Genomic DNA, 17,070 nt, shown 5'->3' with positions numbered 1-17,070 from the left:
GGAGAGGAGGTCACGATCCTTACAGAGGGGCCTTTGGGTCCAGGGAATCCAATGTTGCCAGCTTCACCTCTTGCTCCAGCAGGGCCGATTGGACCAGGTCTGCCGTCAATGCCAGGCAGGCCCTGAAATCAGAGTTTCAAGTTACTCATCACCCAATGGCTTCCTGCTAGCAAGCTTAGCATGTTTTCAGATGCTGAAACAGATGATGTTTTCTGAACACACAAAGCTTTCCCTGTACGGTGTCAATCAATTATGACTCCATTTCCCTGTCCTAAACGGAATGCCAGTACAGAGACACTCAGTCCAATCTCAGATGTAAGCAATTTGCCCCCTTCCTTCCCTTTCTATCCCCTGTCACCCGCTTCAATTTCTCTAGTCATGATTTCTCATCCCTTCTCTGTTTTTGGTCCTGCATCCATTTAGACTCCAGAATTACAATCTATTACCTTCTTTTCCCAAATGACGTAGAGGTGGCTGATATTTATTTTCAATGTATTCATGTATAAATAAGCCACAAAAATAGACTTGATGAGGGTGCGATAAGGGTTCTTGAAAATGTAATGGAAAATGAGCGCTACTTACGACAGGTCCTTCTTTACCAGATGGGCCAACGTTTCCAGGAGACCCAGGAAGACCCTACAAAATAAAGGAGGCCTTTTCATATTGTTCCCGTAGCTCCCACACTCAAGGCTTGAATATTAATTGAAATCTCACACAGCACTTTCTCCTCACTTCATGTTTGTTACCAAGGGTGAATCATTAGAGATATCAGCCTTGCTGGAAAGTAGGAAAAGAATTCTGAAATCTTTCTCTTATTTTTTGTCTTCCTTTGTATTTTATTTTTTGTGTATCTGATCCACTTCTAGGAGTCAGAAGAAAGGGTTAAGCAACATACTGTTTGGCCAAAATGTACCATATTTTTTCCTCCATGATAGGAAGAGGAAAAGAAAACTAATACTTTTGGTAAGCAATTTCCAAGGTGAAATTTTTTATTACTATATATGGTGTTCCTTATTACTTGTTTATGGCACAAAGTTGCCATTGATATTCACCCATCAGAGATAATGGAGAAGAAAACGATTCCATTGCTATGGATTTGAGTGTATCTGAATCAAAAGGTCTCTGTAGCTGGGTGTGATGCTGAATACATTACAGCATTTTATGATTGCTGGAAAAAATGGTTTCACTTAGAAATCTAATAAAGTAATAATGTATAGCCTTAATATATTTCATGAATACCTTATCTAAAACTCACAAATTAAGATAAAAGATACGTGCTGGTAAGAGAGCCAGACTAATTTCGATATTTTTAAATAGACCTAGTTTTCTAAAATTTCATAGTCACTGCTTCAGGTTAACACCCAGGAAACCTGTGAACTAGCCAAATACACAGAAACTTCTTTGGGGCTCTGACAAAGTTGAATAAAAAAAGGCCAACATCAACACATTGACTAACAAGCTTACTGTTTGGTTGTTACTGTCAGTGGTAAGCATCCCTTTAAAATGGCATCAATTCCAGACAGGACTTTATGAGGCTTTATCTGAAACTTACTCTGGGACCCATGAGACCAGGCTCCCCAGGGCGGCCAGCGTCTCCATTAGGACCTCGGACTCCAGCAGGACCACTTGAACCACGATTGCCAGGAGGGCCCTGTTAATAGGAGAGAGGCCGAGTAAGGGGCCCAGTAAGGTATGCTGAGGGCACAACCTGCACCAGCATTGTCAAGGTTGTTCTTAGCAACTGAGTGAAGGACATCTTACCATTACACCAGCTCTGCCATCAGCTCCAGGAAGACCACGAGAACCAGGGCTGCCCTGTAAGGAAAGGACACAAGGCAGTGGGATTAGAGAAACTTTCCATCCCACAGGGCAGAGTTTACTAACATGGGGCATGATTTCTTCAAAGAGGAAGATACCATTACACACCAAACCAAGATGTTTTACCCAAATGCCGAGGGAATGCACAGATGAGCATACGGCGAAAATAGGTCAACATTGTTTCCAGACCCATTTAATAACATACCAAACTGAGAGTCACTCATTTAATAAAACAGATGGAAGGCAGATGCTCTTTCATCTAGGAAATACACTCAGAAATTCTGACCAATTCCCAGTCAAGGGGCGGCATGATGATCTTGCTGTGTCTGAGTATTCGGAACTTACTCTCAGCCCTGGAGGTCCTGCAGGGCCTGCAGATCCAGGTTCACCAGGGGACCCTCTCTTTCCTTCTTCACCACTTGGACCAGGAGGGCCTTGAGCTCCAGCAGAACCCTGTTTAATAAAAAAGAATAAGAGTAGAAGAACATTTTTATATATCATCTAGCACCTGAAATTGAATTGGAAACTGAGAAGGACCAATTAACAAAATTGTGATTATAAAACCACTTACAGGCTCACCCTTGTTACCAGTCTCTCCTTTGGAGCCAGCTGGACCGGGTTCACCCTAAGATCCAAATAAAACAGTGGTCAAACGACAAAAAGGGGCCAACACTCCACAGCAGACAAGTCCTTGGGATGTGTAAGCGTAAGCCATCTAAAAAAAATCCATCCATAGGAAACCGGTAGTGATGCAAGGGTAAGACTCAAACGTGGAGTTTCCTCGTCTACCTATGCACAAGCTTCTAAGATACCAGAAGGCAGGGGTTTGTGTGAAAGTGCAGAAAAGGGGCCATGCAGGAACATAACAAAGCTGTACAAGAAATACAAACTTTTATCAAACCTTACAGAGGGAAGACAATAATAATAACAAGAAGTCAAAGAACATATGAAATACTAGAGTTAGCATCTCAGGATAGAAAACACTTACAACCAGTCCTCTGGCACCAGTAGCTCCAGCAGCACCAACGGGACCAGGAATGCCACGGGGGCCAGGGAGACCAGGAGCCCCAGCAACGCCAGGGAGGCCCTGTGGGAAGAAAAGACCCCCCAGCATCTCTTAGGAGGAAGCAGGCTGCAGAGGCGCCCTAGGTGAGTGCCTCTAAACCCAGAGCAGCAAAGGTCAACCCCTCAGAGGTACTCACAGCAGCTCCCTTAGCACCAGTGAGGCCGTTTGCTCCAGGGTTGCCCTGCAGGCGGGTGGGGTGTGAAAGGGGAAGGAAAAGTCCCAGAATTAGAGTGTTTCTTACCTTTTTTGAGCCCACCTTCATTTATTCTACTCCATGGTGTTAATTTCAATGACTACTTACAGGAGGTCCAACGGGGCCAGAAAGACCTGGAAGACCCACTTCACCACGGGGACCAGCAGGACCAGAAGGGCCGGGATTGCCAACAGGCCCAAGCTCACCCTAGGAATGGAAGTAACAGAAGGAAAAACTGGGGATTAGCACTAAATCACAGAACAGCACACCCGTTATTACCGCACCAACTTTTAGGGATTTTCTTCAGGATCGCTTATCTGGTTTATTATCACATGAATTTGAGGTTGACTTTCTAATTTGCAAGCTTTGTTCTGACTTTCTGACATTATCCTTGTCACCACTCAGTCCCCGCTAACTTAGGAAGCGTGGTCAGTTTTTGTTTTTTGTTTTGTTTTGTTTTTCGAGACAAGGTTTCGCTGTACCTCTGGAGCCTGTCCTGGAACTAGCTCCTGTAGACCAGGCTGTCCTCGAACTCACAGGGGCTCTGCCTCTGCCTCCTGAGTGCTAGGATTAATGGCGAATGCTACCCCTGCCCAGCTAGGAAACACATTCTACAGGGCCTCTGGCGAGTCAGTTTCTAGGTTGCTGCTCTGTCTATAAATAGTATGCAAGCACACAGTTGAAAACTGTACGATTTAAAGGGTGGGGCTGATTGAGGGAGTTGCTAGGCAATTATCTCTCTTCCTGCAAATACTACTGATATTTCACATCACACTAAAGAATTTATCACGGCACGGACAGCAACCGATGTTTTTACCTTGGGACCAGGAGCACCTGGGAAACCCGGAGGGCCGGCAGATCCAATGGGACCCTGAAATCAAAGCAGAAATTCCCCTGAAGTGGATGAGGAAAACAAGCACCAAGTTCTATTGAGGAAGGACATTGGCCATTTCCAACACAGGATGAGTTTTTCTTTATGCATCATTCAGTAGCTCCGGGAATTTGAAATAGCTCTGCTACTTATAAACGGACACTTCCAAAGGGAACATTTGGCAAAAGTGCTCAGAACAATGTCAATTCATAAAAATTAGGGAGCATAGCTCCTGCCCGACACCTTGAAGCCTTGTCAACTCCCCAGTGCAAAAACTTACAGCAGGGCCAACAGGACCAACGCTGCCATCACTGCCACGGGCACCCTAGGAAGGAAGGAAAGATGAGCAGTCATGTGGAAGCTAGCCACCGCCATGGGACGACATTTTAAAAGGATTTAAAACTTAGCAAAAAGCTGGATCACTTACAGCTGGACCAGGGGCTCCGACTCGCCCTCTCTCTCCAGGAAGCCCACGGGCACCCTAGAAGCAGAAATAGTGTTAAGAAAATCGAGAATCTCTACAAGTAACAGGCAGCATTTAGCTTTGCTCAGTTTCTAACATAGGCACAGATTCATTAAAAACACAAGTCTCGTTCTAACACCAGGTGAATGCTGAATGAAGATGCCGAGGAGCATAAGAAAGACATCAAGACTACAATGCCAAGAGAAATGGCAGCTACCACAAACTTGAAAGCTGTTTCAAGATGCAAAGGGTTTCCAATGAACTGATCAGTACTTACCGCTTGGCCTGGGGTTCCGTTTTCACCAGGGGCACCAGGTTCACCCTATATGCAGAAAAAAAATTGAATCCGTGTTTGTTATATATACCATTTTTCAGTCTGCGCAATCTTTTACCCTCTTATATCGGTTTGAGCCATTCATATGTTTTAAAACATCTTTTTATGCATATAGATTTTTTTCTCAATGATCTCAGACACATATGTGTTTTAAAAAGATCAGAGTTCTGTTTAGTTAAGACACTAAAAAGTTGTGGTTATTTGATTATACTACTCTCCGGTTTTATCTTTATATTCTATACATTTGGAATCAGATTAAAAATATTATTTTAAAAAAGAAAATACAAAAAAATACATTTTCTTTGAGTACAGCCAAATTTACCTTCTTCAAAGGTGTTTGAATGCTCAGTTTTATCATTTTCATTAGGATACATACAGAGTAAAAGTACCATAATAGTTTTTATAGCCATTGGATTTGTTTCTTATTGCGAGTGGTAGGCAGTGCTGGGTATTTCCTATTTGGGGGAATGTAAAAGAACTTTTCTTCAAGATATTCTAGATTATAGAGAAATGCTGAGGAATAAATCCGAGGCTTGGTGCATGCTAAGCAGGCGCCCTACCACTGAGCTGTTTTCCCAGTTGTAGGTTTATGGGGGAGATGTTCTTTAGGAACGAGAGACATGGGATTTCTTGAGTTTGTCTTGTAAACCACCAGATGCTAGACTTTGAGCAAGTCACTGGTTCTTTCTAACCTCAGTTTTCCCCATCCACACAATGAGAACACCTATGAAGTGCCTTTTAGCTCCAACAGTGTATGATACTGTGATCAGCAGTCTGAGCTATAATTCTGGGCTCATGGGAAAATGCGTTTGACCTTATTCATTTGTGTGGCAGCTGGGAAGCTAGACCATATTCTCCATATTCATACCCATCTCTGGTCCCGCTAGCATTTGTTACTCATTAATTTGTAATTACGTTGGTATTCACTTTAATATCACATTATCTCCTTAATAGGAAAGAGAACCTTTTATGGTTGGAAATGCTGTCAGAGAAGGAGCTAAGCCATGAGATAAAACACTTCTGAGACTTTAATTACCTCATTAAAAATTTTTTGAGTGTGCACAGATAAATCAGAGGAAAGAGGTTGAAAAGTGAATTGTGACATGAATGTGTGTATCTAATTAGTGCAAGGCAAAGGGGTCCCCACTTTTAAGCAGCACACCATGTTCTAATATCTGATTATATGTCTATTTACCTTTGTTTTGGCTGCAGAGATCGAATAACATTGTAAGGGGAGGAGAGAATAAGGTGGAAGGAAATCTTAACACTGTTTTTCATTTGATTTTTAAAATAAACATACAAGTTAAATAAGTCTCAGCACTTTAGCCTTTTGTCATAGAGCCTCAATGTTGTCCCACTGAGGGATTTGAAGAATAGTTGAGGAGACATATTTTGAAATATGGGTTGTCTTCAGTGAAATAGCCTTCTTGGTAGTGTTGGAAGATTTGAAAGAGCTGCTTACAAACTGTGTTCCTAACTCAGTCCTTACCTTCACACCCTGGGCACCAGGCTGTCCCTTCAATCCATCCAGACCATTGTGTCCCTGCAAGGCAATGGGCACTTTTAAAATGCGTTCACGTTGTCATTTCAGTCAGATCAGAGTCTCCCATCTTTGCAGCTCTTATATCTGATGGACAGAGACTGTGGCTGCTGAGGTGGAACGCGGTCCAGAGCTCCATCCAGCTCAAGTGAGCTGGTCCCACAACCCCAGGTCAGTCACCACGACTGCAGGCAGCAAAGAAAGGAAGGATGCTGAACAAGTTTCCTTCCATCCTTGTCATCCTAATAATCTCACGGTTTTCAGATACTTCTACCTATTTAAAAATAAGCCACAGTTTACAGGTTTTCTGCACCAATCCCGGTTTTTGGTGAGTTCTGGCTCCACTTTAATTTCCAGCAGAATTCAGAGACATGGAAGCTAGGATGTGTCTGTCACCCAGGAATTTAAATACACTTGAGTTCTTACCTCTCCCCACCCCCATGAGCATGTTCCCTTATTTCGACGGAGAAGGTGCTCACCCGAATGCCTTTGAAGCCAGGGAGTCCAGGAGTTCCAGGGAAACCTCGAGCACCCTTGGAAAAAAAAAAATTCAGAAGCAAGTGAATAAGGTTTATCTTAGAAGTTAAAAGACAATGCTTTCCTCTTTGTAAACCAAGCTATTATATGAGTAAGTAAGATGATGGCATTCGTAAAAAAATATAGAAACAATTTAGTTGTTTATAGTTTGATTGATTGCCATGAATAAAATATCTGCACTCTTTCCTTGTTTCTTTCCCTTGCCTTTAATCAGTGCCACAAGTGTGAACGGATCTGTACCAACATCAGAGGCATGGCCACTCATAACTAACTCTGTGCTATGTCTCACCTGTGGTCCAACAACTCCTCTCTCTCCAGGTCGTCCAGGTTTTCCAGGGTGACCCTGAAACGTGAAAGCAGCATAGGGTCAGCCTTTACTTGGTAAACCATGAGAAGAGAAAGGTACACATAAGAATGGGGGCTTAAATACATGTTTAATTAAACATGATCTCTCTCAAGTACAAGCAAGCTAATTAGTATTTCACTAATGTAATATCTCCCCGTACGGGGAGACTCATGTCAAGCATATTTTGAGCCTTCAGTATGGAACTAAATCTCGGTCTAGACGCTCCTGTTGAGATGGAGCATTTAAAAGTTGTCTCAGAAGAGCTTGAGAATAAACACTTACATCCTCACCAGCCTTGCCAGGGGGCCCAGCTGGACCACGAGAACCTGCAGGACCCTAAGGAAATAGGAGATGCATTATGAGATGAAGACGGTGTCCAGAAACCTCCCAGCAAATATGCTTTTCACACAGGAAGAAAATGTTCTCACCGTTTGGCCGGGTTCACCAGGCTCACCAGCAGGTCCCTGGAAACCTTGAGGGCCCTGAGGTAAGGGAGGAGGAACATTTATTTATTTATTTAGAATCAAACTATGAAATCAAACTCAGGTCACTGCACAAATAGTTTGTCATCATCCCCACCACATGAGAGTAATGCTTAACCTTATATTTTATGTAAGATGATTGTAAGATGTTGGTACTTACAGGGGCTCCAACAGCACCAGGAGGGCCTCTGGGTCCCATTAAGCCCTGCCAAGAGAATAGACGTAGTGAGTACTAAGAACTCAGGTCATTTTGGACTGGGAAAACTGGATTTAGAAACAATTCTGCTGAGCCATTTCCTGTTTGCCATGGACGAACGAACAAGACCATCCTACTTTTACCTCATAGTTTTTCTCCCTCCCAAGGAAGCATTTTTTTTTTTTAAGAACCCAAATTTCCTGCACCTGCATCCTTTCTTGCCTTTCGCTTCTCCTTTTTTCACCAACTGAAAATTCAGAACTTGATGAGAGTTGTATGGGGGAGCCACAGACTCCTCAAGATGTGCCGAAATGGGCATCTGGAGGTTGTCAAAGGCGATGAAGAGAATTGCTCCTTGCACAGATCTAATGGCTGACACAGCATTTTGGCTAAATTCTCCTCATTGTACGCCATCTCTCCATGCCATGTTTAGCTAAGAAATTGATCTTTTATTGTCATGGGGGCATAAATTTGAAAGGATCAAAAGTCTTCCTTAATGATTAAAAGGGTGGTTAATTATAACCTTAAAGCCCCTTTCAGGGTTGCTGGTGACTGATGAAAATGTAAAGCAAAAGTGGATGAATGAGGGGTGAAAGAAAAATGAATTATTATTGAGGCAGCCTATTGGAAGAATCTATGACAGGATATTGAAAACATAATACAAATGACAGTCGTTTGCCTTTTTTCCCCTTTGGGAACACAAATGTAAGGTAAAACAGAATGCTATGAGTTTGGGGGATAAATGTAGCTTTAGTTTGCCTCTGTAGTAATCAATGCTTATGTAAGCTCATTTGCAGGACCCATTTCTCATACATGGACAAGTTTTAAGTAATTTGTTTATGATGTCTATCAACCATGAGGACCTTGTAGTGAGCCCACCTACTTTTAAATGACTATAGCGAGACACTACATAAAGCACATTGTTCTCATTATGAAGATTATTTATTTTGTTTTAGAAATTGCTTCAGTGTTAAAGGGAAGTTGTTGCTTTTCAATGAAAGTATTTTTTATATCCATTAAGTACAATTTTCTTTGACATCATGAATTTTTAATTATATTTATTCATCTTTCCCTGTATTTGCAACAACTTCATTTACATAAAGGATATTTTATTTTGTGAAGGCTGTGAGATGAACCATGATTAATTCAGAAAAGGACCCTGTGGGGTTTTATAGTTATTGATTTTCCAACATGGAAAATTATTTTAACACTTTATTGCTGCCTGTCTTCTCTATTTGTTAAGCACATGTCTGTTGATTGCTTATGTCTGTGGAAGTATGGAGATGCACAAACTTAAATTATACTTTGCTGATACTTTAAAGTGAAATATTCACTTGATTCTCCCCAGAGAGAGGCTTTAAAGACAAGAGAATCTGAAATTCATATTAATTTCCCCCAGCTTCTATCCACCATCTTAATTTTAAAAATAAAATGATATCTACTTCTGCTTTATTTCCCATTTTCCCTCTTCTTGAGAAATGGGTTCTACTTCACAGCTGACTAATGCCCAGCATTAGCAGAAACAACTCATTTCAAATGTCCAATAGAAACAAAGCCAAAAGAATGCCTACATCTTTCATTTCATATATGAGCATTTTAAATTACTGGAAAAATCAGGAAATTGGAAGTCATCAATTAAAGCTCCATTATTTTACAAGTGAGAGCTTTAATTCACAGAAAATACTGTCTTGCCCTTATAGTACATTAGTCTATTTCGGCCCATTAGCTTCAGAAGAATATCTTGTGAAGACAGAGCACTGATGTAGGACCCAGGTAAAAGCTGTGTTTTAAAGACCATGATAACTAACAGATAAATGTTTTTGGAAAACATAATTAGAATCACCAAGTTGTATGCATGTGTATTAAATTCTATAGTAGTTAATCAACCTAATGTTTTTATTTCTGGAACATTTTCATTCTTTCAAATAAACTATTACACATTTTTCATGATTGTGTCTATTTTTTCTTCATTACATCTCAGTAATGTTCGGTAGAAGATTCATTTGTTAGCTAGGTCATCGTTCTAATACACAGGGAAGCTTTATAAATTGTTTACAAATGGCAGAATGTGTGATGGTGACATAAACGCTAAATTTGACTCATTCTCTTCTATATTGGTTAAGAAATAGGCAAAAAGGGTATTTTCATCAGAATGGAAGAAAACAAGAAGTATTCCTTCTATGATCAAGTCCTCATTCATGGCTCACTAGAATATATTTCATTTGCTGTAGTTCTGAACCGATTGGGGACACCTCTTGAATACTTGTGATGAAGGAAATGTTCTAGTCAAGTCGTATGTTGCCTCTCATGCATCTTGCTTATTGGTAAAAAGGCCCCAGACTCTCCTGTTAGAAGGTGAAGGGACCGAAACGGAACTTGGGCCCTTCCTATCAGGTGCAGGAAGCACAGTCGTCGTGTGCCTCAGAGGTGAGTCACAGTGTAAGGAATACGGAAGTATATAGAGAAGTGGATGGAAGCTAATATTCCGAGTTGATCTGCCTAAGTTACGGTCATTATGTCTAAAGATTATTTCTTAGACATAAACATCTGTGTTTTTATGAAGCATCTTTGCTGAGAAAATAAACTTTTAACCTGGACTTGAGTTTTGTTATTTAAGTGCAGAAAAGGGAGTTTGTTTCATGTATTCTAAATATGGAGTGTTAACTCTCGTTGTAAAGTCTAACATAAATTCCCTCTACAAGCTTCTTTTTCCCTCTAGGAGGAAAAGAGATAAGCATACCATTGGTCCAGGTCCAGATGAAACTCCTTTGTCAAGATACTGAGCAGCAAATTTCTACAGGGAACAAAACACATACAAGCGTATATGTCAGTGGTCATACACTTAAATTTTCCATTCCGCTTGCAATAAATTTCCTGATAGCCATGTTTCAAATAGAAGTGACTTCGAATTCAGAACTGAGCCCCCCAGCTATCACCTACCTCTAGAGTGAGGAAGGATGGCTTCCTAAACCTTTACAGTCCCTTAAAACCCTTCCAAGTGAAGCAGAGCTCAGGAGGACAGGCTGTGCTAACAGCTGCCACTGTAGCCCACAAACCTCTAAGATACTTCTTTGTTCTGGCTGGAGTCTCATAAAAGGATATAAAGAGTTTTTAAGTTATAGGAAAATTAAAATGCCCCTTAGAAGATTAAACTTTTAAAAAATAGTTCCCAGTAATAACCTCCCTGTTAGCGATCTCCCTTGGAGTGGTAGCTGTATAAAGAAGGTGCTTTTCAATACACTCAGTAGATAAGCAATCATAATAAGATCTTTGGGAGAAAAAGGTCTTATTTTACTGGCATACAGTTGGGTATTAGAATCAGGGTTCTGATTCATAGTGCTAACCAATTAAACAAATATGTTTTCCTTCCTGCAGTGAGGCCATTTGGCACTCATACCATTGTCAAAGACATAAAGCTAAAAGAAGATATTAATGAAAAAGGGAAATGCACTTTTCTTAAATTAGTTTCAAGCAAATTAAACCTAAAACCGCTTTGAATGTTGGTGCAGCAGACTCAACTCCAAGGAGAATAAAGAGGGTTGGATGTTTGTGAAATTGCTTCAGATCAGGGGCTTCACTTATGAAATTCCGTCTACTAATCAAACTCGTTAATAATGCAACGCCTCTTATTTGTGCCTTTCTGATAAAAGATATTAAATCCCCAAATTAAATAACAGCGCTGATGGCTGCAGCTACCGTTAGTGAACACAAAGACCTGGCCTGTAATTGACAAGGCCTCAAAAAGGGGACAGGCAAAGCAAAACCTTGAACAAAGAAACTGAAGAAATAAAATAAAATGTACTAATTTCCAAATGGAAGATTTTTTCTTTAACCTACTAATAATAAATTTTACAATTAATATTTTTCTAACAGAGCAAGACACTAAAGTGAGAAATAAGTTAAAATTACTGAAGACACCTTACCCCACCAAGACCAGGGGGGCCGGGGGGACCAGGGGGACCAGGGGGACCAGGAGGGCCAGGGGGACCATCTGCACCATCTCTGCCTCGGGGACCTGCTGGACCCTGTTATAAAGAAAAGGATTTAGGACACGGTTAGAGTAGCCATGTCAAAACCTGGATAGTATGTAAAAAGAGACCTAAGAACACATATGCTAAGGTCAGGTGTTTAGACTTGTCTATGTGAATAGGTGGAAATATAATTTGCTGTATCGCTCATTGATTGACATGATATAGGTCTAACTTAGAAAGACCTTTAATGATTGGTGTGTGGTAGCTAATACAGGGTAGAAACAGCTGATTCTGTGAACTTTGCATGTCACGTGTGTATAGAGACACCGCACATTGATGCTGGTTCCTGACTCTTGTGAAAGCGTTCCGTTGTTTCAGTATGTGGTGTGTCAAGAGCAGAGTAACTGATAAGATCATTTTATCACAGGCTAGGAACACCGCTTGAACACTATTCATGTTGTTGGGATAATTAACTGATAGAATTACACCACTAATAAATTGAATAGAATATGTATAAGTCCACATTTCAGGACAGATACAAGATGCAGTTGTTTATATATTGGTAAAAATGATATATAAATGTAAATCATGCAAAACCATGGAGTTACGCATATGTAACAATGTAGCAAGAATATAGCAAACAGAATGGCAGAATGGCCTGTGCACGCAGGACAGACACAGACAAGCATGCTACTGCCAACTGCTTCCCAATTATTTCCGATCTATACAAAGATCTTCTTTTCTTCCGAAAGAAACAAAACATGTTACAAAGAGATCTGTGTGGTAGGGGATACATTTCCATGATACATATACAGGGCAGGTCAAATTAAAACAAAGAAAAATAGACTTGCAAAGAATTGGGCTGTCTGTAATAGCGTTTCTTTTTATGAAAGGGTAATCTTGACTGAAAAGGGATATTGATTATATATAATAATGTTCATTTACTTCTTCTGCAGGACATTATCTACTTAAAAGGCGGTGTAATTATCTGAATACATAATATTCTTACACATTGTCAGCCTTCTGTAGCTCCTAATATGTAGTTATTCAAATATGGGCCAAAGCCCTTTAATGGTTCAAAAATTACATACCCTTTCTCCACGTGGTCCTCTATCTCCAGTGGGGCCCTAAAAGAAGACAAAAACAGCAAAAAGAACACATGTCTAAGTAATTTACAGTGAACAGGCAAACCAATTTTGAAAATAATGAGTTGTTAAGGCTGATCTAAAATATTATCAAACAAAAGCCAAAAGACCTGAATAAAGCAGTAGATGATGGCACATTTTTTGTTAAAACTATATGCAAGATTTTCCAACTGAAGGACTAGAGGATGCTATAGTCTGTGGTGGTCAAATCAATACTATCCACTGTGTTTTTAGTAAAATGATTGTTATAGATAAAATAACCATATTGTTACATCTTTACCACACAGCAACAGAGTCAGATCTTTAAAATAAACTACTACTTATAATTAATATAATATGCATTTCCCCATCAGAATATAAACAAATATTTAGAAAGTCTTTTAGTAGTAGTATGTAAATCATCGATTTATATAACATAAATGTAATTAGAGATGCTTCTAGAAGATAATAAAACTTAATTACATCAATCATTAATACTATTCTATTTTCTGGTTTGGTGAATATGTATTTGCATGGGTAAAATCCTGACAAAGCATTTTCTTTCTATAGTTCATTTTAAACTTTGTCAAACTTACATTATTCTGGTAATATCAAATACTTATGGAGGAGTATTATACTCTTACCTTTCTTGCAGATTCCTAGAAAAGAAAAGGTAAATAATGATTATTATGAGAAGAATTATGCATACATTCATAGATTAAAGGTGATAAATATTATCATATTATATACAAATTTATCTATAGATGTTACCACATTATTCTCTATTATCTTATTCTACTATTTTGTAATAAAATATAAAAGTTTACCAATAAACAAAATGCGGTCTACAAAACCAAATATATATACTTATAACTATGTTGCAATTTTAATTCATGAGCAAAGAATTTATTCATTTATTCATAATTCTTTGCAAATGAATCAAAAGGAATTTGTTTTAGAAAAAAACAACCTCATTAGCTCAGCGAGATCTTGTACTTCGGAGTAGCTGGTGCTAAAAGCCAAACTTCATCTGGCCCATTTACTCTCTGTTCCCCATGGGTATTTTATGAGACTGGCCTTACTTAGTAGCTCCACCCACTTAGGAAAATGTGGTAGTATTTCAGTAGAAACCAGAAGGGTTTGGGCCACTCTACCCTTTCATAATTTCCTTGGGAAGTCAAACTGGCCAACTTGGCTCCTTAGGAAACATTGCTGAGATCAAGGCAATCAAAGTATGCACGTCTTATTTTTCTGAAAATAATTTTACTCACCTCTTGTAAAGCTATAAAGGAAAGAAGAAAATAAGAAATAGTTATTGATAACATTTCATTTTCAGTTACAGTAATTAACAAGTGATACATGGTTTATAAGATTGAATTACCTGACTAAAATACCCCTTCTATTTCTTCTTAAGAATATACTGATAACTTCATAATTACTCAGGTCAAAGACACACCAGGGAGCATCAAGATGATTTGCTTACAGGTTTAGTATGTAAATATATTTTGAATTAAATGGTTAATTATTTACTACTTTATAAATACTATGAAACATTAATGTGTCTGGAGGACATTTAAGATGCTCAGCAACTATGGTGGAAGTGACCTAGGTAAATCGTTGACTCTCACACCGATTGATTGATGAGGAAATAATTCATGGCTTGGATAGCCTTTAATACATAAAAATCGAAATAAACTTAGGAGAGGATGCATCTTAAAGCAGACTTTGTTTTCATAAAACATTGGAGTGACTTAGCCCTTTTCCCCCAAAGGTCTAATTTACATACATGAAAGCAAATTGATTCAGGAATCGGATTTTTTTTTTTTGCTTTAAATAGTTCACTTAAATTAGATAAGGTCATTTGATTAACGTGCATTGAATTTGTTCCCTAAGAAGGATCATTTTATAAAAAGAGGAAACTATGAATTAAGATCTTTAGAAATAATGAGAACAATAAATGCCCACCTCCTCTCCACAATTACTATGAGACTTTAAAGGCTGAGCTCCCACCTTGCAGTATAATTGTAGGTAATGTGGTCTATAATTGTGGTTGGACATGCTCCAGGATGATTCACCCCGAAAAACTGCTTGAATTTGGTGGTCAAGACCTATGTCATTTGGAATGAGAACATCTGTTGCAATGGTCACCATTTGGAGGGTGGACTGCCTCCAGCCTTGACATTTGAGGGCAATTGATGAGAATTACTGTTAAATTGGATAAATAATATGTTTGGTTTATTGTGTCCATTAAAGAAAGAATAGTTTGTCTGAATTGATGAAGAGAAGCCCACCAGCCTTACAACCTTTAGCGACTTTCCTTTTAATTACTTAGTTGTGAACCATTTGAACAATGTGTGTTGGGCAACGTTTCTTCCACACACTGGTTAGTGTTAATTAGAAGGTGCATTGGCATTCCTATCTCTACTTTCCCAAGGGCTATTATATTTTTCTGTGGGAATCTACTCTCTTACTCTCTGATTTCATATAACGCGAACTGATACCGCTAACTGTTCATTGCAGTTTCTCCTTCGTATCCTCAGTGGGTATATAAAAGTGGATGAAGGGAACATACACACAACATAAATGAGACAATGGTAGGCACACAGCATGTGGGTGGGGCTAGCTTTTGAAGCACTGGATGTGGCCAGGCACCCCTCAACCCTCATCAAGCCAACGTCTTTGACTAGTTAAGTTATGAAGCAGTTTGCAAGACGAAACCCAGCTGATTTTCATTCTTAAGACTTGAAAGTCTAGCCATGCACGCTTGAAACGAAAAGTGGCGTTGAAATTGGCACATTCAATTTCCATACTCGAAGCCACACAGCAAATGAGTAAGAGCCTCATTGGGAAGAATTCCAGGCTCTCGAAGGTTGACATTTCTCAAATCTGTTGTTTTCATGTCTGATTACCAGTAGGAACATGTAGAGGGGTAACTAAACAGAGCTGGTTTTAGTTAAGAATTACTATTTCCATGACCCTGCAATGAACGGGGAAGTTAATTTAACGACTCAGAAGACAAAAGTAGAAGCCTAGACTCCCCATTTCTTCATAGACTCCAACTGACCCCTCCACATAAGGCCTAGAAGTGTAAATCACTCTCGGGACCCAGGGAGTCTTTAACTGGAATTCCATTATCTTAAGGCCCCGTCCCTGTGCTTTCATTTTACTCCCTCCAGGGGGCGCCTTTTCATCATTATCTTCATCAACGTCATCTACCAGCCCCGACGCCCACGCCCACAAGAAGATGGAGACGGGGTGAGTTTTGTATTGTTACATTAAAGGACTTTCTAAACTAGGCCTCAAGTTTCCCAAGGTGACCACGAACACACTTCTGGGGATTGAAGAGTGGGGTACTCTGATTCTTTCACTCTGTCAGTTAGTGTTTGTCTCATCTTGAGGCAAAATGCGTTGCCTCCTTGGGAACTTCAGTCACCCGGGGGATCCAGACCAGCAGTCTAGTGTTAAGGGTAAGCATTCCCGACTCTTGGAAACCGTCAAGCCTTCCATGTTTCCATCCTTTTAAAGTACTTTCCTCTTGTCTGCCCGGGTGTTTCCCTACAGGGCGGTGAGCGTCCTCACAAGCTGCATATGGAAATGGGCGAAGTTTCCCCTTGACAGGTCAGGGCGCCCACCTATCCTGCCTCTCTCCTTCAACTCCCCCAAACAAGCGGAAGACACTTACATTGGCATGTCGCTAGGCACGACGTTACTGCAAGCAGCAACAGAGTCCGCGTATTCACAAAGCTGAGCATGTCTACCACTTAGACATGCAGACTCCTTGTGTGCAGAGCCCCTGTGTCACCAGCGGAGGTATCACCTGGCGGGCGCTGACATGCAATCGTGACCGGTCCCTCCAACTTAGCCGAAAACTCCTGCTGCCGTGGTGCTAAAATAATAAAGCCCAGACCTGCCCTATTTATATGGCAAAAGTTTCCCCTGTCGGTGGGTGCCTCCAAAAACGTCTCCACCAATGGGAGAGCTGGGGCCAGGGGCCCCAGCCTCAGTGCTGGGAGGAGACTGCGGGGGCGCCAGGGGAGAGAGCGGAGGGGGGGGGGGAGGGACGTGGCCACGGGGCTTCTTAAATTGGTTCCATTCTTTTTGAGGACGTGGACACTTTTGAGGCTTTCGA

General features: G+C 40.3%; 1 protein-coding gene across 1 annotated transcript in view; it reads right to left on the bottom strand.

Annotated features, from left to right (window-relative positions):
• Col1a2 (collagen type I alpha 2 chain) overlaps positions 1-16,818 on the bottom strand; it is a 35,090-nt gene extending 18,272 nt beyond the window's left edge. The window contains exons 1-25 of the mRNA XM_075953371.1: positions 16,624-16,818; positions 14,213-14,223; positions 13,586-13,600; positions 12,909-12,944; positions 11,770-11,871; positions 10,587-10,640; positions 7,811-7,855; positions 7,597-7,650; positions 7,451-7,504; positions 7,112-7,165; positions 6,765-6,818; positions 6,235-6,288; positions 4,689-4,733; positions 4,376-4,429; positions 4,229-4,273; positions 3,895-3,948; positions 3,186-3,284; positions 3,021-3,065; positions 2,807-2,905; positions 2,390-2,443; positions 2,164-2,271; positions 1,762-1,815; positions 1,553-1,651; positions 583-636; positions 24-122 (exon numbers count right to left, since the gene is read on the bottom strand). Coding sequence (XP_075809486.1) covers positions 24-122; positions 583-636; positions 1,553-1,651; positions 1,762-1,815; positions 2,164-2,271; positions 2,390-2,443; positions 2,807-2,905; positions 3,021-3,065; positions 3,186-3,284; positions 3,895-3,948; positions 4,229-4,273; positions 4,376-4,429; positions 4,689-4,733; positions 6,235-6,288; positions 6,765-6,818; positions 7,112-7,165; positions 7,451-7,504; positions 7,597-7,650; positions 7,811-7,855; positions 10,587-10,640; positions 11,770-11,871; positions 12,909-12,944; positions 13,586-13,600; positions 14,213-14,223; positions 16,624-16,693 — 1,512 coding nt within the window. The 5' untranslated portion in view covers positions 16,694-16,818. The remainder of the gene's footprint in view (positions 1-23; positions 123-582; positions 637-1,552; positions 1,652-1,761; positions 1,816-2,163; positions 2,272-2,389; positions 2,444-2,806; positions 2,906-3,020; positions 3,066-3,185; positions 3,285-3,894; positions 3,949-4,228; positions 4,274-4,375; positions 4,430-4,688; positions 4,734-6,234; positions 6,289-6,764; positions 6,819-7,111; positions 7,166-7,450; positions 7,505-7,596; positions 7,651-7,810; positions 7,856-10,586; positions 10,641-11,769; positions 11,872-12,908; positions 12,945-13,585; positions 13,601-14,212; positions 14,224-16,623) is intronic.
• Positions 16,819-17,070: the final 252 nt, after the last annotated feature.

The sequence above is a fragment of the Microtus pennsylvanicus genome, chromosome 19 (genome assembly GCF_037038515.1).
Source record: "Microtus pennsylvanicus isolate mMicPen1 chromosome 19, mMicPen1.hap1, whole genome shotgun sequence".
Classification (NCBI taxonomy): Eukaryota; Metazoa; Chordata; class Mammalia; order Rodentia; family Cricetidae; genus Microtus; species Microtus pennsylvanicus.
Note: the sequence above shows the minus strand (reverse complement) of the source record. Positions and strands in the feature narration are given on the sequence as shown.